General features: G+C 48.8%; 3 protein-coding genes and 1 pseudogene across 3 annotated transcripts; 1 reads left to right on the top strand and 3 right to left on the bottom strand.

Moving 5' to 3' along the window:
* Positions 1-3,485: 3,485 nt before the first annotated feature.
* LOC127330949 (transcription factor E2FC) lies at positions 3,486-8,371 on the top strand. The gene is made up of 13 exons (XM_051357030.2): positions 3,486-4,014; positions 5,420-5,579; positions 5,728-5,784; positions 5,860-5,945; positions 6,057-6,145; positions 6,222-6,276; positions 6,721-6,773; positions 6,889-6,939; positions 7,025-7,073; positions 7,155-7,220; positions 7,331-7,425; positions 7,495-7,714; positions 7,790-8,371. The coding sequence occupies exons 1-13, from the start codon at positions 3,646-3,648 to the stop codon at positions 7,853-7,855; spliced, it is 1,416 nt and encodes a 471-aa protein (XP_051212990.1). The 5' UTR covers positions 3,486-3,645; the 3' UTR covers positions 7,856-8,371.
* Positions 8,372-8,736: 365 nt separating this feature from the next.
* On the bottom strand, positions 8,737-9,673 carry LOC139835108 (putative serpin-Z12; annotated as a pseudogene).
* A 2,707-nt stretch (positions 9,674-12,380) lies between these two features.
* On the bottom strand, positions 12,381-17,642 carry LOC139835109 (uncharacterized). Its single transcript, XM_071825086.1, has 4 exons — positions 16,157-17,642; positions 14,093-14,889; positions 12,851-13,822; positions 12,381-12,422 (listed from the first exon to the last, which is right to left on the bottom strand). The coding sequence occupies exons 1-4, from the start codon at positions 17,640-17,642 to the stop codon at positions 12,381-12,383; spliced, it is 3,297 nt and encodes a 1,098-aa protein (XP_071681187.1).
* Positions 17,643-18,225: 583 nt separating this feature from the next.
* On the bottom strand, positions 18,226-20,257 carry LOC127330950 (zealexin A1 synthase). Its single transcript, XM_051357032.1, has 2 exons — positions 19,316-20,257; positions 18,226-19,047 (listed from the first exon to the last, which is right to left on the bottom strand). Exons 1-2 carry the CDS (start codon positions 20,198-20,200, stop codon positions 18,415-18,417), a joined length of 1,518 nt encoding a protein of 505 aa, XP_051212992.1. The 5' UTR covers positions 20,201-20,257; the 3' UTR covers positions 18,226-18,414.
* Between the last annotated feature and the right edge of the window lie 4,790 nt (positions 20,258-25,047).

A 25,047-nucleotide genomic window follows, 5' to 3' on the forward strand; every position in this document is an offset into this window, starting at 1 on the left:
TAAAGTCAATGAAGGCGAGACCTAGGGTTTTCACATTGAAAACCGAGGCGCGAAGCTCAAAGGGCACCACCAAAATCTAAGCACACACGCATGCCCCTAGATTACGTACTCTGAATAGGTTCACATCTCGTTCTCTGTCGCGATGATGCACGTGGAGGGTTCACCTCACCGAGATCGGCACGCCTACATCCAGCTCTTGCCATCTCATGGCACGTCACACATTGCTCAATGTGTGTGACTACATCTGTCGTCGTCTCGAAGATTATTAGACCAGTCTGTCAAAGCGGCTATTTGGATCGCCTTAATATGCTGCACTCAATGCTTTCCTTACTCGGAGGGAACCCTTAGTCGTCCTCATCGGTATTCCGGCAAGTGAATCCTTAGGATTTCCAACGGTAAAATCATGTGAACGTACACGCGCGAGAAAACACATATCTCCCATTTTCTAGTTTTCGGACATGAGCGATAGTGGAACAAACCTTGGTTCATCTCCGACGCCGTGGTAACCTTTCGTCGACGACGGGACTTCCGCCGCTCCATACCTTCCGCTCGCCGGCGTCCTGGCAGCTGGATGGTCTGATGTATTCGGGCCTCGTTTTGTGTGTTGCAGAGACAACGGAAGTGTGGGCTGGGCCACATAGATGATTGCTTATTGGGCCTCGGTGTCAAATAATTGAGTGGTTGTATTAGATGGGTCGTGGGCTGCATCATGATCAATGTACGGTCCAGTGGCTCCTCACCTGGCGCGGCCTCGCGCGCATGCCGCTGCTCCCGCTCCGCCCTGTGGGGGCTGCTTTACACCGAGCTGGTCGGTGGAAAGCGAGGTGCCGCACACCCCGTTGGCGTTTTGGGCCTGGCCCATAATCTTGGTCCCGCCTGGGCTGTTTCTGCTCCCTCTAACTGTTTCTGAACAATTTTGTTTAAAATTTTCTGTCTATAGATTTTAAAAATCGTTCGAAATTTATTTGTTCAAAATTCAAAATTATTTCGAAATTTGGAAATTCGTTCAAGATTAAAACTTGTTCAAATTTCGAAATTCTTTCAAATTTCAAAATTCGTTCGGGATTTATTTGTTCAAAATTCAAAATTCTTCCGAAATTTGGAAATTCGTTCAAGATTAAAATTTTGTTCAAATTTCAAAATTCGTTCAAATTTGAAAAATCGCTCAAAACTTAAAATTTGTTCACATTTCAAAATTCGTTCAAGATTAAAAATTTGTTCAAATTTTGAAATTCGTTCAAATTTTGTCAAAACTTAAACATTTTTCAAATTTGAAAACTTTCGAAAAATATTTTTAAACATAAATAAAACGTGAGAAAAAAGAAAAAATGAAAAAGAAAACAGAAAAGAAAAAGAAAACAGAAAACAGAAAAGAGAAAAGAAAAAAAACAGAAAACAGAAAAGAAAAAGAAAAGGAGAAAAAACAGGAAAAATCACCTAACCGGGCCGGCCCACACCGCGCGCGGGGGCGTGCGGCGCGGTGCAGGTGCCGACCTGGTCGGCGTATAGGAATTCCCCGCCCTGTGCTCCTGGCACATCTCGCCTGGACCGGGTCCAAGTGAACCAGGGCTGCGTGGATACCATGGCCCGCACGCCAGCGAGCCACAGAGCGCTGACCGTCCATTCGGGTCTACCGTACACCGCTACCACAAACCGCGTGACGAAAGTCCCATAACCGTAAGGCAAACTTAGCTGCTCATGTAACAGCAAAGCAGGCCTCGCCCTCTCAGCCTTTGTGCTCCTGGTTTGTTCAGGCACCGGCTTTTGTAAACCCCTGTATCCAGCATGACTCTGCTGTAATCTGTGAAATATAAGCTCTGGCTTCGCAAAAAAAAAAAAGGATCCGATGCTATGCTATGCAGCACGCAGCGAGACAATCGAAACCGTGTACGTGATGGATGCAGTTTTGGTTCCGTGCAGAAATACTCCTTACCCTGTGTATTTTATTCAGTCTCACGTGCCAGTGCTCATAATACATGATGTACTATGCTTCTTCCCCGTTCTATTCTATTTTACGTATCTTGACGCATTTACATGCAAACTCACACAAATCTACGGCACATAATATGAAATACAAGTAATACATCGTTACACCAAAAACTGCTTCCATCATCTTTTAGGGTGTGGCTTGACTAATCAACCCTTCATCGTAAGAATTGCTCTACTCAACTGCTCAAGTATGAACCGGGGCACTTCAAAAGAGAAAGAGAAAGAGAAAAAGAAATAGACCCCACCAGAGTGACGAGGGGCTCACGATAAAATGAACAAACCACCACCATTGACGACACATAGATTGCATGTGGATTCTCCAAAGTGACGCTTCCAAGAAGGTAATAGTGCACAAGCGCTGTCATCGTCATGTCTAACCACAAAATTCAAAGCATGAGTTTTCACCCACGGGGAGGTCCGATCCAGGGGAGGGTCCACTTTAATTCAGGGGTATTCAAGCCAATAAGCATCGGAAAGTTTTGTAAACTCTCCGGTCTCCTATCATTTTGTTATTTTGTGTCCTCTAAATATTCTAGATGTTGCCCTATGATATGTTGAACAATTGACACTTATATATGTTGAAACATTTTGATATGTTCTATGAGGATGTGATATTATGCTCAAGCTAGGTTATAACTTCTACATTTCTTTGTAGTGATCACTGATGCTCCTATAACAAAAAAATGCAGTCAAAAATAGATTTCCAGCTGCCATTTTTTTTTGTAAACTTCAAAATTTTGAATAGACACTCTCCAAATCCTGGGCCCACCCTTGGTCTAGTCTCCATACAATGCCTTCAAGAAAGAATCGACTAGAAAATCGTCATTGGCAGGCCAAACCAAAGAAGATTAGTCCTAGGGTTTTCACCTTGAAAACTGAGACGTGGAGCTTAGAAGGCTTCACCAAAATCTAAGAACACATACCCCTAGATTATGTATCCTGCTCGTTCTTTGTCGCAATGACGTGGAGGGATCACCTCGCCGAGATTGGCACGCCTGCAGACAGCTCTTGCCATCTCATGGCTTGTCACACATCGCTCGATGTGTGTGACTACATATGTCGTCGTGGCTGTCTATATCTCGAAGATTATTCGATCAGTCTGTCAGAACGGCTATTTGGATCGCCTTAATGCGCTATACTCAATGCTTTCCTTACTCGGAGAGATCTATTAGCCGTCCTCAGTTAACCTCGTCGCTATTCCGGCAAGTGAATCCTTAAGATTTCCAACGGTAATATCGCGGGCGGCTCTCAACGGTAAAATCATCTGAACACGCGCGAGAAAACACGTATCTCCAGCTCACTTGCCATCTTTGCCAATGTACCACAGAGGCACGCCGCCAACGGTCTTAATTTCAGATTATATCGACTCGCAAATATATATATATATGTATAATTGTGTTTATTTCTAAAACAAAGAAATAACCCTAGATATAATCCAAAAGTCCCTATATAAAGCCCCCCAAAAAGAAAACACGCAAGGGAGAGAGAGGGGGAAAGGAAGGTGGTAGCGGGCGGCACGAGTTGTTTGTTGAGTTGGTTTTCCCTCTCTTCTTCTTTCTCTCCCCAAACCCAAAGGCCAAAGCTTTCCCTCCTCCCGCCCAATCCCGGCCGGCCGCCGGCCAAGAAACCCTACTCCCGCGCCGCCTCGCCGCCGCCATGGACAGCTCCCCCAGCCTGCCCCTCCCGCGCCCTCCCGCCACCCACCCGCCACCGCCCCCGCCGCAGGTCTTCCTCCGCTGCCCCTCGCCGCTCCCGCGGCCGCCGGGCGCCGTCCCCGCGCCAGCTCGCGTCCACTACTTCCGCGCGCCGTCGCCCATCCCCGTCTACTCCCCGCGGATCCCCGGGCCCCGCTACGTCGCCGCCAGGCCCCCGACGCCGCCCCCACCTGCTGCCGCCGTCGCCGCCCCGCCCCTTCCAGCTCACCCCGCGCAGCTGCCCCCTCGGCCGCCGCAGCCTCCATGCGAGGCTGCGACGGGGCCGCCGAGGAGGGGCAGGCCGCCCAAGTCCAAGCCGCCGCCGCCGCCGGTAAGTCAGTGCAAATTTCCCATTGCTCATTGATGCCTGACTCAATCTGTAGCTAATCGACGCGATTGCGTGATGTGCGGTTCGGAACTGTGGCCGATTCTACTGGTCATCTACCACGCCACATTCGATCACCCTGTTCGGGACGTACGCCCTGAATTGGTAGGCCGGCGAGCTGGGTTGGGATGTTCAGACGTTAGCTTTGCTGAGGAAGAGCTTGCGGCAAACAGTAGCTGAATCGATCGAGCTCATCGGCTCAAGTGGGCTCGAGCAGTCGTAGTTGTGATGTATTTCGTCAGCTCTTCCATGACTAAGGGCAACAGTATCGTGTTCCAAGTTCCAACCGATAGCTATATGATCAGTACTCCCTCCAATCCATAATAAGTGTCAGAAATTTAGTACCAAGTTAGTACAACTTTTGTACTAAGTTTCTGACACTTACTATGGATCGGAGGGAGTATTTGTTTTGGTCTCGGGAATCTTTGGTAGATTAAGTTCACACCAAGATTAAAATAAACCTGCAATGTCAACAACAGTTAGCATCGAATTGCTATGCAATTGAGTTGTTGTATTTTGGAGTGGGCATATTGATCTTGGGTAAAAGGAAATTTAGTAAAGTAACCGTTTGTAGGTTAACTTTTGTTTCCGTATGCATCCTCATTTACTACTCTTTTCAGCCTATCTATCTCTTCAGCTTCGAATTTGTCTTGATAAAGTTCAATATAAGTATTTGTATGTGTAACAAATGGACTGTTTGGAGGGGTTGCTCAGGTTGCCTAAGTGTAGTTATAATGATAGGTTCAGTCTAACCTGGAATGTCTGATGTGAGTTGTAGTAGCGTATAATGTCTGCCGAGTCCACACCACACATAGCGTTCCTGGTTTAACTCCCGCACACGAAGCAAGGGGGAAAAATGTAACTGGGATGCTATGCATTTTTTAGCACGCTCAGTGTGTTGGGTATTGAGTGAACTTTGGGCCCTGGGGTGGCACACGTATGGTTAAACAAAAAAAATTATACTGTGATAGATTTTGGATCACCTCTAGTACTTAGCCCTTATGAGGCACAAATTTTCCTGTTATTAGGAACTTACAGTGCAATGCTATGCACACCTAGTTTTTCAAAAGTTTGTCAAATCTTGTTTGCAACATTTATTTTGTCCTAATTCTATGGCCATCTCCTGGAATGAGGGGTCTATACTTGTTGTAGAATGATTATTCCCTCATTCTAATTTTTTTATTATTTAAGTGGCCAGTAAGCATATCATTTCAAGGCTCATGGATTCAAAGTTGATCTTTAGACATGACATAGTATTCTGATATGGTTACGTATTTAGTTGATCGACGTTAGCTACTTAGTGTACTATTATGGTATGAGTGTTGCCAACAGCTTCTTGTAACTGTTTTAGGAGAATGATCAGAAAAATCGAAGGGAAAATGCCCATTTCGAAGTCATCAAGGGAGAGACTGAACAAAAACCTCATAAGGAGAGTACCACTGGACCAACAAAAGGTATCAAGCGACTAAAAACATTAAAGGGTTCATCACATAGTCATGGAGCAACTAAAGGTGTGCCTCTTGCTTACCTTTAATTTTAATTTACATAAGGTTTGATGTGCATCACTGTGATCATTTGGATGATAAAATTCCCAGCTTATTGTTTAAACCAATTGGGCTAATATAATGTTCATGTACTGATGGCTTCACTTTCTTCCAGGATATGCCGGGACTTCTTTGCATTCGGCAAGCACCTGCCGCTATGACAATTCGCTAGGTAAAGTATGCAATGATTCTCTCAAAGTAGGAACAATTAACGTTTGTTTCTTACCTATTATTTTCTTGCTGCTAGGTCTGTTGACGAAGAAATTCATCCACCTGCTTAGAATAGCAGAAGATGGAAACCTTGATTTAAATAAAGCAGCCGAGATATTGGAGGTCTGGTTTAGTATACAGCAAAAGAAAATGCTTTGTACTGTCTTAGTTGTCCAGTATTTTGACCTGTCTGTAGTTTGGTGCCTTAATGTCTTGTAGTTTTATTCTTTTTAGGTGCAAAAGAGGAGGATATATGATATAACAAATGTCCTAGAAGGCATAGATTTAATTGAAAAGGGCCCGAGGAATATGATTCGTTGGAAGTAAGTGTCACATGTTTCTGCTTTTACTGCATTCGTTGGTTATAGCTTTTCACTGATGAAATAAACACATCAAAAGGGGATTTGACATGTTACTGCCTAAGGAGATGGAGCGCCGAACTTCAGCATTGAAGGTACACTATCTTTGGTGCTATTTCCATGCTATCTAAACAAACGCATTAAAATATAGTATGACACAGACCAAACCATGAGCGTAACAGCAAGGTGTTTCTGTACTAGATGGTGTGTGTCAACGATTTAGTGGATGCAGCATGCTCAGCTTCTGTGAATATATTAGCCTTAAGAAATGTCAAGTCAATGTGAACATATCATACATCTAAGTTTACCAGAAGGCATAAAGCCCAATATCAAATTTTCAGTAATCTTATCCCGAGCACAGTTTCTGACTGGGGGCTATCCAGTTCATTTTTTCCGCGTGTAAACAAAATGCAATTAAGCATGGCCATCTTCTCACAGCCTATCAGTCGACCAGAACATAGCATTATTATCCTGCACTTCTCAAAGTTTCATGTGATTATATATTTTATAACTTCTTGCTGGATTGTGATAATCTACAGAAAGAAATTGAGTCATCATACGAGGAAGATTGCAGGTTGGATGAGGAAATACTGTAAGTTCTTTCCACATAAACAATAAAAATACCTAATCTTTCCTCTCTCTCTCTCTCCCTCTCTCTCTCTCTCTCTCTCTCTCTCTCCTTTGATGAATAGTTACTGGTTCTGCAGGGAAGTGCAAGAGAAAATGCATGCCCTCAAAGTAGATAAGGACAAAAAAAAGTAAGATCCTCGCCTCTTATGTTCAGAAATAATGTTTTGTGTTTCTATAATAATCATTTCAACTGAGTCTCTGAATTCTATTTAGGTTGTTGCATCTTTCGAAGAAAGATATTTGTAATATCCCTCACTTTCAGGTAAGAAAGTTTCTGGCTTCACGTTTATTCCTTCTTCCTGTAATTGTTAAGGCCTGTCAACAACTTCCCTACTATTTACAGGGATCCACTCTTATTGCAATAAATGCTCCTCATGGAACATGTGTTGAAGTTCCAGATCCTAATGCGGTACGCAGTCTGTAGTTACTTTTTTTTTGCGAATAAGTCTGTAGTTACCTTTCAACTATGTGGTTGTAGTGATGGAGCTGTGTGGTTGTTGACACTACTTGATGTACCAGGATATGGACATCTGCAAGGACCTGGAATCTCAAGAAAAGCATTACCAGGTTCTCTTGAGAAGTTTGATGGGTCCCATCGACTGCTATTTAATAAGGTAAACTGTCATCTGTAGCTTACTGTAGAATTCACTCAATCATTAACTAAACTGCTATATTCGTACCAGTGACCATCTGGAGGTATCCAACCCAGAGCAGATGGCACCGGATGGTTCAGATTCCACGTTCGCTACTGGAAGTTCTCAAGCTCTGCAGCAGGTGGATTCTCATCCAAGTCAAGCTCCTGAAAAGGGAGAGAGCAACATTGACCGCGAACATTCATCGGAACCATCCAGAACACATGAATTAATGTCCGGCATTCTAAAAATCGTACCACCAGAGACTGATGTAAGGAATGCTACTAGAACCTCAACACAGGCGAACCAACCAGATTGATGCTGATTAATGTTCTTCCTTTTGCAGATTGATGCAGACTACTGGCTCGCTTCTGATGCCGATGCTACTATAACTGATACATGGTGCGGTTAGTTGACAGACCATCGACACTTGGTCCGCCTCTTACATAGAGAAGTAGCAATGACTCTGCAATGCACATTGGCATTGATGGAGGAACTGGAGCTTGGATCAGCAGGCCACCTTGGACGGTGCAAGCTCTGTTCCAGACTCCCGGTTGATTGGTGAAAGCAAAGAGAATACAGTGTAGGAAGTAGGTCTTGTACATTAGCAGGATTATTTCATTTTAGCTGGTACCTCTCCTGGTACCTCCATACCTTTCTCTTTAGGCTCAGAAACCCCGCAGTAGGTAGGTTCGAGCCTTTCTTTATACTGGCCTTCGTTTAGAGGGGCTGTGTCTGTATACCAAGTTAGAAAATGCAGCACAGTCCAGAAGAAGGCCTACTACACCGGTCAGTGTATGTTACTATCTTAGCTGGTCATCTCCCCTAGACCCCCACCGAGCATCGACATTGATGTATATCCTGTGACCAGCAACCTTGATTACTGATGGCAGCATATCAATAAACGCTGATCAATATTATGGTTTTATCACCAGGTAACTAGCATGAGTAATGTTTTATTTCTGTTAGAATCTTCTTTTATGCGGCGTTTGCTCAATCTCAGCCTACTTGACATTTTGTGAATCTCGGTCCAATTTATTGTGTGTAGGCATCTTTTGGTACGTAATAAACTTTGGGGTTTGTTTGTGTTATTATTTTGAACAGAGGCTGGATTGGAAGAATTTCAGTCTTTGAAAAATACACTAGCTTGCTTGGGGTTTGTGTGTCAAACTTCACGGTGCTAAGTTCCCTACGACAACTCTGGAATTCTAGTTATCTACAGAGGGTCAGTGGCTGTGATCACCTTGAGCTTGGCATCATATTTTTTCTGAAAAGTATGGGTTAGAGGCGCAGTGGTGTATGCTGAAATTGTTAGTTTCATACCAGTATAGCATATTCCCATATTGCCTCTTGATCTGACTTGTGAGTCCTGACATCGAGATATATATTTTTTTTTCAAATACTTAGTCAAGATCCACTTTTCAGGAGAAGTGCTCATTCAGCGAGAGGCCACATGGCCGAGGAACAGCACTGCACTAGTTTTCTCCTCGACAATGGCGAAGAAGAAGGGCCGATCCGCCAATCCACCGGAGGCCGCGCGCTTCCACTCTGAAGCATGACCACGGCCGTTGCTGCGCCGCGCGGCGACGGTGCCCATCTCGTCCACCTCGATGGTGGCCTTGTGGTACACGTACCCCGGAGATGAAGAGCCCATCCCCGCCGCGCGCGCTCACCGTGGCCGCGCGAGAAGTCGCGCGCCGCCTCCGAAAGCCCTGGCAACTCCAAGCTTCTGCATGTCGTCCGACGCCTCGAACTCGAAGGTGAACTTGAACTTCGGGACCACGAACCGCGCGCCCGGCAGGGACCTCATCTGCGGGCGCGCGTGTGGCTCCTGACAAACTCCGGCGTCGCGACCGCGCGCCTGGTCGTACGTACAGTACAGATCGGCGAGGCTCCCGGGAGTGGCGCTGTTCCTGTCCGGGAGAAGGATGAGCATGTAGAATGCATCTTGCGGGGGCGCCCGGTGGTCGTCGCCGTCGTTCTTGTAGGGCAGCTTGAGGGCCCGGAAGCCCGGGTAGACGCCAAGGTGCCGCTTGAAGTCGAACCGTCCCGTGGTCATGAACGGCACGCGCGCGCACGACGGCGCGCGCGGTGAAGGTCGCCGACTGGTCGAGCGGCTGAGCGAGCCCACGTCCGCCACGAGGCCGTTCACGCGCCGCCTCGCGTTCTCGGCTTCCGAAGAAAAATCAACGGACTCCGCAGGCGGTGGCGGCGCGCGGTGGCCATGCATGAACCCCGGCTGCAGCTAACTCGTGCCCCCGGTCGACCGGCCCGCACGCGCGCCGCAGGCGAAGGACGTCCGCGTCAGGCCGCTGAGCTTGCCCACGAGCGAGCCCCGACCACGCCGCGCCGTGCAGCCCGTCGAGGGACGCTGACCCGAGGAAGCCCAGTAGCTCCTGGCGCGTTTCGCCGCGCGGATGGACAGGCCGACCTCCCTGGCGAGACGCAGCTGGCTCGACGCCTTGCCGTCGCCACCTACCACTGACACTGAGTCACCACCTGGAGGCACCTCGGCAAAGCGCCTCGCCGTGGCAAGCATGGCCTTTGGTGCTTGCGCGTGGCTGTAAGTGTAAGGGTGGTGGTGGTCGACGTAGCTCTCGCCGCTGCAAGGGCAACGTTGGGCGCAGTCAAGCGGGCGCCGCGCGCGTGGTCATGGACCTGAACTCGACCTGCGACCGCCATGCCGCAAACAGCGCCAAGCATAGGACGGTCTCCCACAAGGGCGATATCCAGATCGCTCCTATAAACTGCGTTGCTGCACGTCGCGGACAGGAACGTGATGAGTTCTGTACGTGTGTGCTCACCGAGATCTACCACTATCAAACGAGAGCTAAGTTGACATTGGAGTCGAGTATGGAGTAGTAGATGTAGAAGAAGCACTTAGTTTTGGTGAATGACATGGTGATCTCAACTCTCAAGTCAACGGAGGCAGCTGAGTCTAGTAAATCAAGTGAACCAATAAAACCACTAAGCTAAGCTCGTTCGAACTCAGAACTGTTGCTTGCTGGTTAGCATGCCTGCATGAGTTGTCGGAATCTCTTCCCATATCCTCTCTGACTTTGATTGGTTGCCTGCAGAATTCTCCAACCGCACCAACCGACCTCTCACCTAAGGGCATGTATATTGGTTTAGACGAATGGTGTCTGTAATGCTATTCCATGTCATCTACAGATAATGGTATAGATAATGATATAGATAATGTATATCTTTACTACTACCTGTGTCCATAAATAGATGCTAAAAGTTTATCTAAATTTGAATGTATCTAGACATGATTTAGTGTATAGATACATCAGAATTTGAATAAATTTTTTGCATCTAGTTATGGACGGAGGGAGTATTAAAGTCGAATCAGCCGTACGTCGTACGTCGCTGCCTGTTTTGCACTTTAGCCCCTTGGTAACTGAAAAATCAACCCACGCTGCAGACTTTTCCCTTCCCTAGCGACTTTTCCTCGATCCTAATCCAATCCCTCGAGACCATCGGAACGCCGCCGCCCCGGGCCTCCTCTACCGAGAAGATTAGCTGCCGCTGGCCTCCTCCACCGTGAGCGGGCCCCTTAATCCACCTCGCGCACGTCACATCCGCCGGGGCTGTCGCCGCCTCGAGCTGAGCGAGGCTAGGCCGCGTGCTCGCTCTATCTGAGCTCGGTAGCCACTAGCCACCATGGAGCTGCACCCATGCGACGGAAACTCCGGGGGCACGGAGCTGCAGCCATGCCAAGGATGCTCGCCGGCAACACGACAGTGGCTCGGCGGTGGAGGGCGACGAGCGGCATCTGGTCTGGCACTACGATTGGTTGATCGGCTGATGGGCGCTGGACTGTTCGTCCGTTCGTGTAGGTCCAGACGGCGGGGCCGTGGTGTCACGGGAGCTACTACCGACGGCGGCGCGGGAGCTCCTTCCAGGGGCAGGCGAGGTGCTATTTCCAGGGGCAGGCGAGGTGCGCGGGAGCTCCTTCCAGGGGCAGGCGAGGTGCTATTTCCAGGGGCAGGCGAGGTGCGCGGGAGCTAGCGGCCTCAGAACTCAGAAGCGCATCTCAGTCCTCTTTCTCCAATGATTCTTTCGGTGTAGCAGTGGCAACGCATTCATCTCCTATATATGAGCTTTGATGCAATCCTTCCTTCACAAGAGCAGCCATGTATCCCCGATTCCCCGTAATGAGAACAGGTTGATGGATCATCAGATTACTCTGCTACCCTTGCCCTTTTCGTGGAAGAGCGGTGATAATCTGAACTCTGAAGTGCCTCTCCCATGCACTTCTGAAGCAGAACAAATCATATTCTGCAAGGTAATGATGTGCTGAAAATTTATAAGAATACTAGCTACTGAAAAGACGGACGTGTCACTACGCTCTAACATTATTCTAATCTATTATGCAAATAATAAATTTATCTAGATTAAATCAATCAATACATTTACATCATTAAGTTGATATCCTGTCATTTTCAATATTAATCGATGATATGATTTCCACTGTTACCCGTCTATAACTATACATGCAAATCGACGATAAGTATTTTCAAACGGAGGGAGTACTAAAAAAAATCAATCAATACATTACATCATTAATTTGATGTCGTGTGATTTTCAGTATTAATCGATGATATCATACCCGTCTATAACTAATGTTCTATTAATTTCGCAACTGATGGTACAAAAAACACTTTAATTAAAGATTGCATATTATTTCAGATCGATTGATCATAGAGGTTTAGATATATTGAAGATTTTATATAATTTTATGCGGCACTGTAGTAACGCACGGGCTCTGTGCTAGTAATAGTATGTCTGTAAATTATCTATTTTTTATTATAGCTATATGTGAGTATAAGTTATAGACATCCTTCACACAACAACAAAAATGGTGTCTGCAAGCTGTCTGTAAAAAGCCTATAGACTGTCTGTAACTTTACAGATAACCTACTTCTCTCTTCTCATTCTCTTTCCTCCACATCACTAAAATCACCTATAACTACCTGTTACAGACAGCTGAGTAATCACCATTGTACATGCCCTAAAACCATGCATGCACGTGCAATGGTGGTAGAAGAACACCATTCTCTTAGAGTATGTTTACTTGACAAAAAAAATGGAACTGTAACACACATCTTCTGTATCGTCAGCCAAATTTTTGAATAATACATTTTTTTTCATTATTACCACGAATAATACTTGATTTTGAACTTTGTTAGAAATAATAATGTATCGGGCTGGGCTAGCCCCTGTAAAACAATGTTTATGGGGAACTTGCTCAACCCTCTAGGGGTGGCATATCTCATATATATATAGGGGTACAACGTACATATACACGTATAATACAAGTGCAGCTATACAAAGTCTAACACCCCCCTCAATCTCAACTCACTCCCGATGTAGCATGAAGGTTGAGATTGCGCCTACAGACCTCAAACATGGGCAAAGGTAGAGGCTTGGTGAAGATGTCCGCAAGTTGATCTTTTGAAGAGATGAACTTGATTTGTAGTAGCTTCTTCGAAACACGTTCCCTCACAAAATGAAAATCAATTTCTATGTGCTTGGTCCGTGCATGAAACACCGGATTAGATGAAAGAAACATGGCACCGATGTTGTCACACCAAAGGACCGGTGGACGGGGTTGAGAGACGCCCAATTCCTGAATAAGGGACTCAACCCATATGAGCTCAGCAGTTGCATCGGCAACAACCTTATATTCGGCTTCGGTACTGCTGCGAGAAACGGTGGCTTGCTTGCGTGCTCTCCAGGCGATCAAATTAGGACCTAGGAACACAACATAACCCCCCGTGGATCGCCCGTCGTCTGGACACCCAGCCCAATCAGCATCAGAGAACGCAGACAGAACACCTGATGAACTGGCCCGGAGATGAAGACCAAACGAAGACGTGTGACTGACATAACGCAAGATGCGTTTAACAGCAGACCAATGGACATCAGTAGGAGCATGCAAATACTGACACACCCTGTTGACAGCATAGGACAAGTCCGGACGTGTGATCGTCAGGTACTGCAAGCCACCAACAATACTGCGATACTCTGTTGCATCCTCAGAAGATAAGAGAACACCATCAGTTGTTGAGAGCGTGTCAGTAGAGGACATGGGTGTGGGCGACATCTTGCACTTGAGCATACCAGCACGGCGCAAGAGATCCAGAGAATACTTCTTCTGAGTGAGAGCCAGTCCAGTAGACTGATGAGCAACCTCAATACCCAAGAAGAAGTGCAACTGACCCAAATCTTTGACAACAAAATCAGCACCAAGAGCAGAAATGAGAGCAGTAGCAGCTGTCGGTGAAGAACTGACCAAGATAATATCATCGACATAGACCAGTAGGTACATAGTCACACAGGGTCGCTGAAACAGAAACAACGATGTGTCGGCCTTCGAAGGGATGAAGCCATGAGTATGAAGAGCAGAAGCCAGGCGAGCATGCCAAGCACGCAATGCTTGCTTCAATCCATACAGAGCCTTAGTCAGTCGACACAGATGATGTGGCTGATCAGGACTAACAAATCCTGGGGGCTGCCGCATGTAGACCTCTTCCTCTAGAAGACCATGAAGGAATGCATTCTGTACATCCAGCTGTCGAAGACAACAACCTCGTGAGACCGCCAAAGACAGAAGGAGTCGAATGGTGGTAGGCTTGATAACAGGACTGAAGGTGTCCTCATAGTCAAGACCATGACGCTGTTTGAACCCCTTGGTGACAAGACGAGCTTTGTAGCGCTCGATAGAACCGTCAGCATGTTTCTTCACCTTGAATACCCACTTCGAATCAATGATGTTGACACGTGGGGGAGGAGGAACAAGCGTCCAGGTCTCATTCTGTAGAAGAGCCTGATACTCCTGCTCCATAGCAGCCCGCCAATGTGGGATGGTCATGGCGGCTTGATAACTGCGGGGTTCAGCAGTGGGATCATCCACAACATGGGCCATGCAAGCTGCCAACCAAGCAACGGTGCCGTCGGTGCGCTCCTTAGGGCAGACAATGCCCCTGCGAATGCGTGTATGAGGACGCGAAGCAGCAGGTACGGGCGGAGGCGGAGCAGCCGGTGGTGAAGGCGCCGACGGAGCAGACGGTGAGCCAGGCGCAGTGGGAGGCGGCGAGGTGGACTGCCCAGGCGTCGCAGACCTTGGCGATGCAGGCGGTGTGGACGCCGGAGGCGACGTCGAAGGCGACGAGCGCCCAGACCCAGGCGAGCGTAACTCGGGCGACGAAGAGGCCGGGGACGACCCAGGCGGTGGAGAGGCGACGCGGGCCGGAGGCGATACGGACCGGGCCATGCGTGCCGAGGCCGTAGGCGTGACCGGCGGGGAGTCGCCAGGGGGCGAGCGCGCCACGTCAGGCACAGAACCCGGGGCATGCACATGCATGGCCGGATCGACGTGAGACACCGGCGTGGGGGCGCTGTCCGGGAGAAGCTCAAGGCGGGCACCACGACCAATACCTGCACCATGATTAGGCAACAACACAGGCGCATATGCAACATCTTCAAATTGGCCAGGCAGAATGGAAGATGAATGCATTGGTGGATCACTGGTAGATGGTTGTGGCATGGTAGAGAATGGGAAGACGTTCTCATCAAAAACAACATCACGCGATATGTAGACACGATTTGTTGGTACATGAAGGCACTTATAACCTTTGTGAAGAGAACTATACCCAAGGAATACATATTTTTTAGACCCAAACTCAAGTTTGCGACTATTGTAGGGACGAAGATGAGGCCAACAAGCACACCCAAACACTTTGAGAAAAGTGTAGTCAGGGATTTCATGCAAGAGAAGCTCAATAGGAGTTTTCATATGAAGCACTCTTGTAGGTAGACGGTTAATAAGAAAGCATGCAGTAGCAAATGCATCACTCCAAAACCGAAAAGGTACAGAGGCATGAGCAAGAAGAGTGAGTCCAGTCTCAACTATGTGCCGGTGTTTACGCTCAACGGCACCGTTCTGCTGATGTGTATGTGGGCAGGACAAACGATGAGATACTCCAAGCTTATTAAAGAAGGTATTGAGGTTGCGGTATTCGCCCCCCCCCCCAATCGGACTGAACATGAATGATCTTATGCTGGAGAAGGCGTTCGACATGTTTTTGAAACTGAACAAATATATCAAACACATCAGACTTACGCTTAATGAGATAAAGCCAAGTAAATCGACTATATGCATCAATGAAACCCACATAATAGTTGTGACCACTAACAGAGGTTTGGGCAGGGCCCCATACATCTGAAAAAACAATCTCAAGAGGACGCTTTACTTCTCTAGTAGAGGAAACAAATGGGAGCTGATGACTCTTGCCTTGCTGACAGGCATCACAAACACTTAACTCTTTATTGTTAGAATCTAGTGGCAGCTCATGACGGTGGAGAAGATGGCGGACTATGGGAGTGGCAGGGTGACCAAGGCGAGAGTGCCACTGTGAAGACGACACCCGAATCCCGCTGAAGACACGAGAGAGTGTAGGATCCTCTAGGCGGTACAGACCTTGGCTGAGGCGACCACTAAGCAGAACGTCCCGGGTGGCTCGGTCCTTAATAAGAAGATCAAACGGGTGAAATTCACATAGGACATTATTATCAAGTGTAAGTTTTGGAACAGATAACAAATTACGAGTGACCGAGGGAACACGTAAAATATTGCGAAGATGAAGCTGCCTACTAGGATGACTAGTCAAGAGAGATACTTGGCCAATATGAGAGATGGGCATACCTGCGCCATTGGCGGTGTGAACCTTATCGTGCCCATAGTAGGGCTGGTGGGTGGTAAGCTTGTGAAGCTCACTTGTCAGATGATCCGTGGCGCCAGTATCCATGTACCATGCAGGATCGATGGGGTAAGACGGAGTAGACCCCTGAACAGTCTCCTTGCCCTTGGCCGCAGCGAAGGCAGCGGGGGCGGCTGGAGGCGGACCAAAGTCGGCGAGCTGGGCTTGGCGTTCATTGCCCTGCCTGTTGTTGCCGATGCCCAAGAAGCTGCGCTGAAAGCGGCGGTGACACTTCGAGGCGAGGTGCCCCGGGCGGCCGCACAGCTGGCAGACACGGGTGTCGCCAGCACGCCCGCCACCCGTGGTCGGTGTAGAGGGTGAGGCGGGTTTGGCCGCCGGTGGCGCCGAGCCAGCGCCTGGAGGTGCGGGCGGACGCTGGCCACGGTTGGCCCAATGCGCCGTAGCCTGGTCGGTGATGACACCGGTGGCGCGGCGGGCCTCGACACGCTGCTCCGTGAACTGGAGGCGCGAGTAAAGCTTGTGGGGAGGCATTGGCGTCTTGGCGCCATTGACAGCCTCAGCCAGGTTGTCGTAGTCGGAGTCCAGCCCCTGGAGGACGAAGCCGGCGAACTCCTCATCGCGAAGCGGCTGACCAAGGGAGGCCAGCGTGTCCGCCACCACCTTTATCTTGTTGAAGTAGGTGGAGGCGGAGGAGTCGAGCTTCTTGATCTCGCCAAGTTGCCGACGGAGGGCCATGGTGCGAGAGGTGGAGACGGTGGCAAATGCATGCTCCAGGGTTGTCCACGCGTCCATGGAGGTGGCGGCGAAGAGGACGAGGCCAGCGACACCCTCACCTAGGGAGCCCTGGATGGCCGAGAGGATCGCCTGATCCTGCTGCACCCACACGCGGTGTTCCGGATTGATGGCCGGTCCTTGCATTGTCATGATCACCTGAGGAGGACATGGAAGAGAACCATCAACATACCCAAGAAGCTCATGGCTACGTAGCAACGGCAACACCTTAGCGCGCCAGAATAGATAGTTGTCCGGGGTGAGGTGGATCGTGATCTGATTGGCGAAGTGGAACGGTGCCGCCGCCACCACCGCATCGGATGAAGGGACCGCGGGCAGGGCAGGGGCCGTTGCAGCCGGCGCCAAGGCCACGGGCGTGGGCGGGGGAGGCTGCACCACGGGCGTGACCGAGGCAGCGGTGTCCCCCGAGACCGTCGGCACGACGGAGAGAGCAGGGGCGGGTGAACCCGCCGCGGTGACGTCGAGGGACGCCGTGGTAGCCGCAGGTAGCGCGGCGAGGAGAGTGGCCGTGGCAGTGCTCGGCGGTGGAGGCGGAGCTGAGTACATGGAACCGACGGCGGTGGTGCCGAAAAACTGCGGCATCTGGGGAGCAAGCGGGGATGGTGGTGCGTTGAGGAGGGCAGCAAGCGACGCGGGAAGGAGCCCGGAGCTGGTGGTGCCCGAGGCGGAAGCAGTCATGGTGGGAGAGGCGGCGGCGCGGCGCTAGGGTTAGGGCTGGCGGCGCGGCGCGGCTAGGGTTAGGGTAGGCGGATCGAGGGTTAGGCTGATACCATGTAAAACAATGTTTATGGGGAACTTGCTCAACCCTCTAGGGGTGGCATATCTCATATATATATAGGGGTACAACATACATATACACGTATAATACAAGTGCAGCTATACAAAGTCTAACAGCCCCAAAGGGCTTTGCGGATGCCCGTCAACAAGGTTTACATCCAAATATCTATAGTTTGCCGTTGGGTAAGAATCAGAGATGGAGGTTCACGTGAACATGGTGATGAGTCCATTTCCGTGACTGCTCGGGTATACTTAAAACTTGCAAAGTTGATGATATCTGTTCTAAGCTATGAAGCATTACTGAGAAGGATGCATCATATTCTGGTGCGGATCATAAGTGAAAATTGAAATTATCCATCAAGAGATTATGCCAGTATTAAGGCAAAAAAATTCCATCATGTGTTTAGCATCTACCAGTGAGAAAGTAACCTTTTTGTAAACAGACATAGAACTTGTGAAGACAATCTTCATACATATTATGATGTACTAGTAGCTATGCAATGTTTGTTGTCTTGAGAAGTATCGTGAGCAACAGTACAATATCATAACTTTCAAAGTAAGCATCTCTTATTCTAATACATAGAAGTGATAAAAAAAGCAAGATAGACATAAAGCTGATCGAGGTGCACATATGTCTTCATACATTGCCACGCATGACGATGGATCTTTTGTATCACTTGGATGGAATACCGTTTGACCACACATGTGGGATTGCTTTCAGTTCCAGGTCATACTTTCTGCTTACCGTCAACCGAAATTTCTCAGACTTGTCAAGAGTAGCGATGGTAACTCCATCGGGGAGCATCCAGTCATAGTGATACAGAAGGTTTGCCAGTACGATGTCCACGGTCGACGTTGCGAACACCATACCAGGGCACTGCCGCCGTCCAGCTCCAAAGGGAATGTATTGAGCATATGACCCATGGTAATCAATGCTATTGTTCTCAAATCGCTCAGGTTTGAACTCTTCGGGATTTTCCCAGTATCTCTCTTCTCTGGAAATAGCAAAGAGACTAACAAAGACGTCGGTCCCTTTAAGAATGTCATAGCCCATAATGTTGCAATCCTCTCTAGCCGAACGGGCAAAGAGGGGAACCGGTGGGTGCAACCTGAGAACCTCCTTGATGACATTTTGCATGTAGTGGAGTTCAGGAAGGTCGCTGTTAGTTATGACAGTGCGGTGCTCGCCAAGAACCTGGCGGATTTCTTGTTGTGCCTTAGCCATGACTCGAGGGTTGGTGACAAGCTCCGTCATAGTCCACTCCAAAGCGCTCGCTGATGTGTCGGTGCCGCCTGCAAATATGTCCTGAAAACCACCACGAGATGATGCATTATATGTAGGAAATGAGGAAGAATATAACATTCCGAATGATATGCTTTCATTTATAATCTAAAGAAGCACAATATTTGTTCCAGGTGAGTAAAAAAGGAAATGAGATGTCATATATGGTGTGATGAAACCATGCATTATTGAGAGGATCAAGTTGAGTAACGTAACTTAGGTGCATTACTTATGTAGAAGAAGTTTTTAATTATGTAGAAGAAGTAAGCAATAAATTAAGGAAATCACTCACAAATAAGACGGCGCCCATAACATCCGTGGTAAGAGGGAATTGTAGGGTGTCTTCCCGCTGCAGCCTGAGCAGAGCACCAAGCAGGTCCTCCTCGTCGGTGCTGGAGACTCCATGGCTAGTAGCCTTGCGCTCGTCGACAATCTCGGCGATGATGCGCTGGATGCCATCGTAGACTTTCCTGACCTCGCGCTCGCCGTTGCTGAACCAGCGCACGAGCTGCGAGGAGGGGAAGAGGTCGACGAGGCTAGAGCCGGACACAAGCGTGAAGGCCTTGTCCAACTCACAAATGTATTCATCCTGCTGTCTGAACTTGCCGCCGAAAACAGCCCGGGACACCACGTCGTTGCTGAGGGCCGACACCTTCTTGCTGAAGTTGACCATGGCGCCATCCAGGGCGCCGGCAGTGATGGAACGGAGGAGGTTGCCTACCTCATCAGCCCTGATGTCCTCCATGCGCCTCACCTGCTTGGCGCTGAGGAGCTCCACCACGCACACCTTGCGCATCTGACGCCAGTGGTCGCCGTAAGGGGCAAAGGCGATGTCCTTGCCGTCACAGCCGAATATGTCGAATGTCACGCTGCGTGTCCGGTCTGAGAAGGCCAGGTCGTTGGTCTTTAGCATCAGCGACGCCGCCTCGGCGCTGGAGACGACCACCGTGGGGGTCTCGCCTAGCTTCAGGAACATCACCGGACCATAACGGCGAGACAGCTCAAACATCTTGCGGTACGGCATCTTGCTGATCACGTGGTGGAGACTGCCGATCATCGGGAGGGTCCATGGCCCAGGAGGCAGCTTCGCCTTGCTCCTGCCCCCGGAAAACTTGACAAAACAAAGGGCCACTAACGTGGATAGGGCTGTGAGACACAGGATGTACACCCCTTCCATTGCACCCGCCCCTAGCTAGCTTCTCAAGTGCAGTGATCGATCGATAACCTATTTGGTTTCTTGGCTGCCACCTTCAACAGATCATCAGTACGTATATATACATGCACACTTGTGTATGTTTGCAGAGTCCAAAGTCTCGGCACGTTTCGTTGGAATTCAAGGTACCTACATCACGCTGACGGCACGTGTGGTTGAAGTCATGTATTCTACCAACAACCTACGCATGGGCAAAAAAAAAAGATTACTTAGGGCAAGATGAATTTCGTTGGAGCTTACAATCCAATGAAAAATTCTATGTAAGTTCATTATACAATGCTATTATCCAACCGGAAATACCAGTTGCTATAAACAAGAAGATTTGGAAGATGAAGATACACCTCAAAATTAAGATTTTCTTCTGCTATTTGCGTCGAGGAGTAATCCGAACCAAAGATAATCTTGTGAAACGTAATTGGCATGGGAATACGCAGTGTGTTTTTGTCAACACAGTGAGACGATTAAACACTTATTCTTCCAATGCCGCTTTGCCAGATCTATATAGTCATGCATCCAAATGGCTTCTGATCTGTATCCCCCGACTAGTGTGGCCAACATCTTTGGTAATTGGCTTCATGAAATCGATCACAGATTTAGAACGTTTATTAGGGTGGGAGCGCTTGCCATTATATTTTCGAGGATACACCATGGAAAGGTGTATCAATCGCATAGAAGAAAGCTAAAGAAGGCAAAGTCGATGCTGCCCACAAGGGGGGGCAGCTCCATACACACGCCTATTCTCCTAGCTGCCACGGGAGAAGGCTAGGATCAAAAAAATGAAAAGGGGGCCACGGAAGAGTTTGGCGAGCCGCCACCTATCAAACTCCACACTAATCCTATCTCTAATGGTGAGGTGCGAAGCCGCCACGCCGTTGAAGACCACATCGTTGCGGTGCCTCCAAATACACCAGAACACTAGGATGACCGCGGTCCACATGTCCCGCTTATGGGCCGCCGGGCAGGTACGTGAAGACCACCAATCCAGAAGGTCAGTGTCCGCCGCTGGAAGCCAGTCCTCCTTGCCCCAACAGCGAAGGGCCCAAAACCAGACCTCCCGCGACACCACACAACCAAGGAGAAGATGCTGCAGGGACTCCGGCTCCTGGTCGCACAGTGGACAGGCCGGTGGGCGGGGCTGGCCACGTCTCTGAAGTCTATCAGCCGTCCAACACCGGTTCTTCGCGGCGAGCCACACAAAGAACTTGCAACTGTAGGGGGCCTGGGAAAGCCAAATCTCATCGGAGATAGGCTCCCTCACCTGTCCCGCAAAGAAGGCTTCATAGGCCGACTTGGCGGTGTAGCAACCGTCAGGCGACCACCTCCACCGGGGCAGATCCTCTCGCTCGGGGTCCAAATGGAAGTTGGCCAGCCTTTGCCAGAGTAAGAAAAACTCTGGGAGAGCCTCGACGCTCATATCGGGGCCACAGTCGCGAAGCCACTGGCCCGAGAGGCCCTCCCTCGCCGAGCATGCCACTGCTCTCCTCCTCAAGACCATACTAGCCACGTTCGGAGCGATCTCCGCCACTTTGGCGCCGTCAAGACAGCGATCCGTCCAGAATCTAGCCCGGACACCATTGCCCACGGTGTAACAGATAGCAGCGTCCGAGATTGCCATGCAGAGGCTGGGGAGTTGAATGTTGAACTCCGCCCAAGCCTTAGACGGGTCCACCTTTTGCAGCCACGCCCAACGACATCAAAGAGCAAGGTTGAGGAGGCGGAGGTTTGGAATACCTAGGCCCCCAAGCTGCTTCGGGGAAGCCACCCTGTCCCACGCGACCAAGCAGTGACCACCCGAGATCTCCCGACGCCCTTTCCAAAGGAAGGCGCGACACATCTTCAACAACGCCTCAACGACCTTCGGAGGGATGTCCAGCGACATCATGGCGTGAACCGGGATCGCCGAGAGAGTAGTCTGGACCACAATGGTCCTCCCTCCCCGGGTGTGAAGGTTGGCGCACCACGGTTGCAGCCTATTGGCCGCACTATCCACCACGGGCTGCAGCTGTGCCGCTGTCACCTTTCTGAGTCCAAGGGGGAGTCCCAAGTACTTGAAAGGGAACGAGGCCAGCTCGCAGCCAAGGATAGATGTGGTCAGGTCCACTTGCTCCTGAGAGCAGCGAATGGGGTGAAGCGAGCACTTGGCCAGGTTCGTGCGTAGGCCCGATGCCACCCCAAAGTCCTCCACGATCTGAGCGCGGGCTTGGATATCCAACCTTGTGGGTCTGACGAAGGTGACCACATCATCGGCATACATCGAGGTGCGATGCCGGAAACCACTAGAGGAAAGCTCCGTGAGCAAGCCCACGTCCGCCGCCCTCTCAAACATGAGATGGAGAACATCCATCACCGTGTCAAAGAGCAAAGGGGAGAGAGGGTCACCCTGGCGGAGTCCACGGCGGTTGAAGATGAGCGCCCCGGCCTGACCGTTGACCAACACGAGAGGTAGAAGCCGAGCTAAGCAGCCCGCCCACCATGGAGGTCCACTTACGGCCAAAGCCTAACCGGGACATCACCTCGAAGAGGAATGCCCAATCCACAGTGTCGAAAGCTTTGGTGATGTCGAGCTTCAAAAGGATGGCATCGCGCTTAAGCGCATGCAGCTTCCGGGCAGTATGATGCACCAACAGGAAGTTGTCATGAAGACATCTCCCACGTTATCTTGCCATTATATGGTCGTTATGGCTGTGTAGAAATGACAAAGTTTTTAATGACAAGAATTGTTCTCTCTTGCAGGTTATCTACAGATGTACCGCTACTCTCCGTTCGTGATCTGCGCTACAGAAGGTGGAAAACTGCGATTTATTTACACAGGTATGTACAGTGTTGGAAAACACGGCGAGGGATACTTTTTTCCTACATGGACGGCAGCATAATCTACGGATTGGGTCTCCGCCTTCACCTTAGACGTTTTACATTTACTCTGTTTGTTATGTAATTCGTCTTTTTTACCCCCAGACTTTTGAGATTTTTTGAACGGATATGTGCATCTTAGCTATGCAGAGATCAGATATAATTGCTTCTTATGAGTAATAAAGTGCTCATTATCTAAAAAATCAAGATTAATTAGGGCTAAAATCACTGCGAATTGTTATCAATTCGACTGGCTAAAGACCAAGCATAAAAATTGTATGTTCTCCATCTCCAATTGTTTAACTTATCTGCGAAGTCGTGTTTTTGGGTCTAATTTTTCCTGACTAGTGAATCTCCACTGCTACTCTTCTATATCTTTAAGCGGTGCTAAATAACTAAACATACACCGTTCTGTTTTCGGGTCAAACTTTTCATGACGTGCGCAGTCAAACATGTGTTTGAGGACTAATAAAATTCAGGACAACCATGCATGTTTTGACTACAAGCTGTGATAGAGACGAAGTCCATGGAGTTGCTTGTCCACTAGAGACAGAACTATCATGTACTGCTGCATGGCCACATTTTTTCGTAGAGAGTCACTCTCGCGAAGACCTAAACCGCATGTGTGCTAATGTTTTCAACTTACAGGACCACACGATTTTGCTATTCGGAATACTAGCACCTTTGGCAGCCAATATTTTGGCTCGTCGGATGGAGTAAATTATATAAAGCTATCACAATTGGGATTCAAATATCCATTTTTCTAATTTTTGCCAAAAACTACATATTCTCGTGCTTGGTAAACAAAATGTACTAATACCCGTCTAACAACATTTTGACAACATTTCTGGTCAGTGGGGTCACTTGTCAATGCTGACATAACTGCACATGTGGAAATCGAGCCGAGGTGGACCATGGGGTCCACATGTCATCTCCCCCTCCTGAAAAAGATATGCAGGGCAGGTACAACATGTCCAGGATGTGCCGCTCACCACCCCACACGTGGTGCCCGTGCGGCACGGTCGCACCATCGTTGTCCAAGCGTGGTCGATGCTGCTCGACATGTTACACGAGGGTGGAAGACAACACTTGCCGAGGAGCAGAGCTTGACGCGTTGTGGCCCTCGTGCCGATGCAAGGCGGCGCGGCTAGCGCGGGAGGCAAGAGTAGCTAGGTCTCCACAGAGAGAGGGAGGTGTGGAAGGAGCGCACAATCTTGGCGGCAGTGTGGCTTGCGCTAGGGTGGAGCAAGGGCGCATGCGAGAATATGGGAGCGGGAGGATCGGAAGAGAAATGGGAGGAGGGAGAAGAAGATAGGGGAAAGAAGTTGGGGATGGCATGTGGCAGTTCCACCTGAGCTCATCCTTCACATGTGCAGCCATGTCAGCCATTAAAGGTGTTGCATATGGATCAGAATTATTATTAGAAGGATATCGGTGCGATTTGTAACTCCGCAAACTAGAACTGGTAATTTTTTTAATAAAATTATGTGAAATAATTAGCCTAGCTCTAATTATGATAGTTTTATGTAATTAACCTTGTCGAAAAAAGACTTCATCAATCTGCAGGGTAGGGTATGCTAGAAACAAGAATGATTTGTAGACTTCTGACTGGAAAGTGTTTTTTTGACTCTCGAGCTCCGGTGCTCTCGTTATTTAAAAAAATACTTTTACAAGTTATCAAAAATCTAAATATAATTCTAGAGATTGTGAGTGATACCTCTCACACTCATGGAAAACCTCAAGCCGAAGTTCTTTTCACTTTGTGCTATATAAAAATGACAATATCTGATATGTCTTGAAGATTTGAAAATGTACTACCCAGATCTACCCTTTTTGTGTAGTTTAGAATATAAAGTATTTGAAATTAATATTTTACACGGTTTTGCGATACACCGTTGACTATATGCGGATTTTTTGAGATTTTATTGAAACTCAAAAATATGATTTTTGATTTTTTCTAA

The sequence above is a fragment of the Lolium perenne genome, chromosome 2, assembly GCF_019359855.2.
Source record: "Lolium perenne isolate Kyuss_39 chromosome 2, Kyuss_2.0, whole genome shotgun sequence".
NCBI lineage: Eukaryota > Viridiplantae > Streptophyta > Magnoliopsida > Poales > Poaceae > Lolium > Lolium perenne.